At 57.4% G+C, this 6000-nt stretch overlaps 1 protein-coding gene across 1 annotated transcript in view; it reads left to right on the top strand.

Moving 5' to 3' along the window:
* The first annotated feature begins 1221 nt into the window (after positions 1 to 1221).
* The window catches only part of TCF7L1 (transcription factor 7 like 1), a 160304-nt gene continuing 155525 nt past the window's right edge, over positions 1222 to 6000 (top strand). The window contains exons 1-3 of the mRNA XM_060169699.1: positions 1222 to 1470; positions 1553 to 1616; positions 1861 to 1988. Coding sequence (XP_060025682.1) covers positions 1222 to 1470; positions 1553 to 1616; positions 1861 to 1988 — 441 coding nt within the window. The remainder of the gene's footprint in view (positions 1471 to 1552; positions 1617 to 1860; positions 1989 to 6000) is intronic.

Here is a 6000-nt window from a genome sequence, read left to right as displayed (position 1 = left end):
CACTATGGAGGACACAAGATCCACTTTTTCAAACTTTCCTGAACTGGGTGGAGAGATGATATTTTAACGTTATCACAGGAGGCATTTCTTTAAGCATGAGGCTGGTCGGGCATTTTTCATACGTTCATTGGCTCTCGAGGCAGCTTCGTGAACGCTTCAAAGGTCACTGGGCAGACAATCTTCCTTCTCAACGAACCAAATCCGAATTCTTTCTGAAACCAAGACCGTGAGTTATTCGATTAAGGACCTAGTCCGGAACTATGGGGCGAAGGTGATCTTTGGGATTTCAGCCTGGGTGACTCTGGACACCTGAACAAAGTCGAAAACCTGAACTGGGGCGGGGGGCGCGTTGGAACCCCACAGGAAAGAGGAGCGGGAGGCCGCCCGACATATTCCGGGGTGCCATATATTTCCCCAATCCTGTGCCCTACGCAGCCGGCGAGGGCGACCAGGCCGGGAGGGACCCAGCGCTGCGAGGTCTCCAGGCACCGAGAGTGTCCCCGGCCGGTCTGTGGGTCCGAAGCTTTCCCGCAGGGGGCAGTGCCGCCCGCCGGCGCGCGGATCCGGTGGGAGGGGTGTGGAGCCGGTGCGGAGTTCTGGGGGCTCTCGGGAAGAAAGTTAGGGGATGCCTAGGGGTGGGGGCGGGACCCGAGCGGTCGGCCGGAGGGTGGGGACAGGGCCGCGGGGGTGCAGGGTAGGGCGCAGGGAGGGGGTCTGGGCGAGTCTGGGCGCGAGGGCGGTGCGAGCTGCGGGGAGGCGCAGCCCCGGAAGGTGTGAGCGAGCGGCAGGCGAGTGTGAATGCGAGTGTGTGCGCGCCGGAGCTCTCCGGGTTCTGCGAGGCGCGCGGGTGTCAGCTTGCAGCAGGGCTCCTCCCTCCGGCCCCCCTGGCCCGCGCGCCGGTCCCTCCTCCCTTTCCCCGCTCGCCCCTCCCCGGCGGGCCAGGCGCTGGGACACCCCGGCGGAGCAGGCGGCGGCGGCAGCGAGTTGGGGAGCCCCGGGCTCCGCGCTGCCGGTGGGGCCCGAGCCGAGCCGCCCCCGCCCCGGCCCGGCCGCGCCGGCCCAGCTTCCCTCCGGGCCACGCCCTGTCAAACTTTGTGGCTGCGGCCGCCGCGGCGGCGAGCGGAGCGGGCCGGCCAGCGGGAGGGAGGGAGGGGCGGGCGCCGGGCCGGGCGCGGGCGGCGAGGGGCTCCGAGAGCGGCGGCCCCGGCCCGCGGCCCCACCATGCCCCAGCTCGGCGGCGGCGGCGGCGGCGGCGGCGGGGGAGGCGCCGGCGGCGGCGGCTCGGGCGCCGGGGCGGCCGGCGGAGGGGATGACCTCGGGGCCAACGACGAGCTGATCCCCTTCCAGGACGAGGGGGGCGAGGAGCAGGAGCCGAGCAGCGACAGCGCCTCGGCGCAGCGGGACCTGGACGAAGTCAAGTCGTCCCTCGTTAACGAGTCGGAGAACCAGAGCAGCAGCTCGGACTCGGAGGTGAGGAGGCTTCCGCGGCCGCCCCGGGGGACCCCAGCCCCGCGCTCGCTCACCCGCCTTCGCCTTTGTGTCTCCTCCGTAGGCGGAGAGGCGTCCGCAGCCCGCCCGGGACGCTTTCCAGAAGCCGCGGGACTATTTTGCCGAAGGTAAGTGCCGGCCCCGGCAGCCCCCACTCCCGGCCCCGCGGCGCTCGGCGCCTCATCTCCCGCTGATCTCGGTACCCCTTACCCCCGTGGCCGTGCCCCTGCCCCTGCTCTCCGCCCCTGTCGGCCTCAGCAGTCCTGGGGCGCGCGTGGGGGGCGCTCTGGTCTCCGGTCCCCACTCCGGGTCCCCAGCCGCGGCGCTGTCCCGGGGACCCCGACCTTACCCCCTCCTTGGTCTTGCCCGCAGTGAGAAGGCCCCAGGACGGCGCGTTCTTTAAGGGTCCCCCCTACCCTGGGTACCCGTTCCTGATGATACCGGACCTGAGCAGCCCGTACCTCCCCAACGGACCCCTGTCTCCGGGAGGAGCGCGCACGGTGAGTGCCCGTCCCGCTGCGCCGGGGCGGGTGGGCGGCCGGGACCCGCGAGATGCGCCCCCGGGCTCGGCGACAGGGTGGGGGATGGGGGATGGGGCCGTCCCGTGAGGATCCTGGGCAGAACTTGCTTACGGGGTTGAACTACTCTGGCGGTCGAGGGTTAGGCTGCGCTAGGCAGTGCCTGCATGAAAGGAAAGTGCCTTTACATGCTCCCCTTTTGCTGGAGAGCGGCTTTGGGGACCACTTCTGGGGTCCTCCTTGGTCTCCAGAATTCTTTGCCCGCACTAAAGGGAAACTTGGATTTGTGCCGGTTGGGCGGGTGTGTGTGTGTGTGTGTGTGTGTGTGTGTGTGTGTGTGTGTGGGGTCTCGCTTCCTTCCTGGAAATCGGTCAGCTTTCCCTGGCAGTTGGGCAGTGGGGCCGGGGGAGCAGGGTTGGCGACGCTGCCCCACGACTCCAGTTTCGCTGGGCGGCTGTGAGTTCGTTCCTAAGAAACCCAGTATTCGTGGCGGGTTATTCACACACACCCCTCCCCACCCCCAGCCCTCGCGCGGGGGCCTCAACTTTTCTGTAGAGCTCGGGATTTTAAACTCGCCGAGATGATTTCGAGGGCGAATCGAGGCATTCTTCAAGTTGAGGAACTTGGCTTTTTCGCCCTTTGTTGCCGGCTTTTCTCATTTAAAGCGAGCGCTGCGACACTTTAAACCTGTTAATGGGCGCGCATTGTGTGCTGCGCGCTGGCATTTAGAGCCGTGATTAAGCAAATTGACCGGGCCCCAGACGACGTGCAAATGAGGGCGGATTCCTTCGCCCCCTCCCTGGCTCTAACTCCCGCCCCCCGCGTCGCGAGGGGCACAGCCCGGGGCTGGCCAGGCTTTTTTGTCCCCTGAGTTGCCACCCCACCCGAGGGCCCGCTGCCCAGGCGCTAGGTCCGATGGCAGATCTTGAGTGAACACCTGCCTACTATGCGCCAGGCTCGTGCGCGCTGCTGCTTGGGCGCCTGCACGCCGTAGTGGTTCACTTTGCTCCCTGCCCGGTTTCCCAGTGCCCGCCAGTTCGTGCTGTTGTTGATTCGGGGTGGAAGGTGTTTGGCGCCTTAAGAGCTGACCCGACAAACTCACTTTATGCTCAAGTTGTCCTTAAATAATAATCATAGTTAAAGAGCTGCCTGGGAAACGCTGGTGCTGAATGGACCATCCCTGCCGTCATGGTACAGTGGTCGGTGGAGAGTGGAGACATCTGCCGCCGGTTCAGTGGGGCCACTCTGCCGGCCGGTTGGGGTGTGGGAGTGGAGGTTGGGGACTCTGGCCAACCGAGAGCAGAGTGGAGCCGCACAGCCCTCTCCTTTCAAGCAGGGAAGACCCTGCACCTTTGGCCCTGCCTTGGTGCATCCTGGGAACTCCCGAATGTAAGTCCTGAATATGAGCTGGATGCGGGCATCTGGCTGTTGCTTTTTCTCATTCATGTTAAAAGAAAAATGTGTGAGTAAAAGTTGAGCAAAACAAACTGCAGTAACGTCGTTCAGGTTTTCACAGATTCTCTTCCGTGTCCGCAGATGTGGCTCAGTTCTGAAAGTTTTAGTAGGGTTTCTGTACGTGTGTGTGTGAAAAGGTAGGTCACTACACTATCAGAGTCCCTTTTCTCCATTTTACCTTTAGTTGTCTGGGAAAAGGAGTTTGGCATTTCTGTGAGTCAGCACCGATCCATGTCCTGGTGCAGGTAAAGTCGCCAGAAATGTTCCAAATATGACTAATTCTTTCACTCAAGCTAGCTATTGCTTTCCCCTTTCTCACCAGGGCATTTTGATTCTTCCTCTTTGAATGGTGACGACTGCCAGTCTTCATATGCTGCTCTTCCCCTCCCCCTCAGGAGCCCAAATGGGACAGATTTTGTTTGTGTCAGTCCCCTACTTTCTTCTACCATCTTCTACCACCCTTCCTTCTTTCTACCATCTTACATGTACTTTTGACTAAGAGCTTCCAAAGGCTGCTTCTTTTTGGTACTGGCTATTCCTGATTACTGCATCCAGGCCTGCATGGGATTTTTGGAGCCCTCCTTGAGGAAGCCAGCCTTTCCCCTCTGCATGCTTTTGACTGTCCCTGCTCATTCCTGCAGTTGTTCCCTGCCTGAGCCCATGTCACTGTCCTCCTTTTTGAGCCTCCAAGAACACTCACCCTCTCCCTGTTGATCCTTCATACGGGACCTAGTATGTCCTGCCTCACTCTCCTGTTTCCATCTTGCCTCCCTGATGAATTGCCCTTGCAGAAAAGTAAGTTCAATGCCCCCATTGTTTCTGTGCCCCTTATGTGTCTGTCATTGTATTTTGACCTGCCTGGTTACAAAGTTTATTGAAGTTTCCTGCCGTTAGATCAGCTCAGTAGAACCTGCTAATTTGACTCTATCCTTGGGCGTCAATGACTGTTAGGAAAGCAAGGGAGGAAACACTTAAGCACTTGATTGTCTGGACTGTAGGACTGAGATGATGCTTTTCCTTTGGATGATTATATTAATGTGATTAATGATTATATTAATGTGATACTGTAGGCAAACTATAGGTGCAGACAGTGGGCCTCTGTAGGGGTCCCTGCCTGGTAAAAGGAATGTATTGATAGAGAGATGGGGGGAGAAGGGGGAGGAAGGTGGCTGAAGGGTGAGGGGGGTGGTGGATTATATGATCTGGTCTCTCTTTTAGCAGCCTAAGTCTTTTTTGGTTTCACATCTAAGTTTCACAACCTTAGTCCTTGCTGCTCTAAGGCCTATAAGTGGTATAAAATTGGGTGACCTTAGTTCTCTTACACCCTAACACTTTCTGGAAATACCAGGCCAGAGGCAAACGTGAGGTTTGGCTGGAGCGTTCTCAGGGTATTAATTGACCCTAGGAATAGTATTAATTGACCCTAGGAATAGCAACAGGGCTGCAGCACCCTCACCCACTGGCAAAATTCCTTCTGGGACGACTGGGGGCCGGCCAGTCCTCCAGTCTGGCCATCTCCTCCCCGTTCATTACCTTTGCCCTCCACTCTGGTTTGGCTGGGAGGCTGGGAAGTGGCCTCTTCCTGAGGCTCTTTAGAGAAGAGGTCCCCTTAACCCGGGGTGTGTGCCAAGCCTCCGAGCCGTGATTCGTTCTCATCTGGAGCTCTGGGGACCCTGTGGCCTGTGAAGAGAGGAATAACGGCCACAAATCACTTTTCGCTCCTTCCAGTAGTCACACGAAATTATACATTCATTCATGAAAAGGCTTCACCAGTTCACTAAACCACCTTGGTGCTGTTGACTAGAATTTGGTTAGGAAAATGTAAGTCAGCGCAGAAGAAAGCAGGTGTCAAAAATAGTTGGACTAATCAGAGCCACAAAGAAAATGCAGCATGTGGTTCAGCGAGTGAGCAGCAAAGTGACAGGCGTTTGACCGTGACCACAGTGTGAGTGCTAATGACATTTTGGAAAAGAGCACTTCCAGGTAGGGTTGCTGAGGAAATCTATAGTTTTGGGTCCAGTGTATAAACTTTAGAGCTGCCTTTGTGCAGCTCAAGCACCAAGTTATTCATAGATTTCTCAGACCATCACAACTCAGATTTCTGTAGGAAATTACTCTGTCCTCCAAACAAGTCCTTCGCATCCCACTGCTTCCCATGGGCAGTCCTGCTGATATCCTGGGTGCTCCTGTTTCCTTCCTGACACAAAGGAGTCCAAGCAGAAATCTTTGTGTACGTATAGAGATGTTTTCTGGTTTTTAGGAGTTGTATGTAAAAGCCAAGTATTGATAAAACCTCTTCTTTTGGAAGATCGGTATAAACATGCTGCTTTTGGGAAAGTTCTTTTAAGCCATTTCATCTAAATATAACTTCTGTTCTATTTTTCTCTAAATATAACTCAGGGTTTAATGAGGGCTTTTCACATGGAATGAGCATTTACGAGGGCCTTGCCTGCGTTGCTGAAGTTTTGGCACTTAGATTTCTGGGGTGACAATTGATGACAAACTCTGTGGAGGGACTCAAACCCTGTCAGTCCTTTTT

This window comes from Lagenorhynchus albirostris, chromosome 13 (assembly GCF_949774975.1).
Source record: "Lagenorhynchus albirostris chromosome 13, mLagAlb1.1, whole genome shotgun sequence".
In the NCBI taxonomy this organism is placed as follows: Eukaryota; Metazoa; Chordata; class Mammalia; order Artiodactyla; family Delphinidae; genus Lagenorhynchus; species Lagenorhynchus albirostris.
Note: the sequence above shows the minus strand (reverse complement) of the source record. Positions and strands in the feature narration are given on the sequence as shown.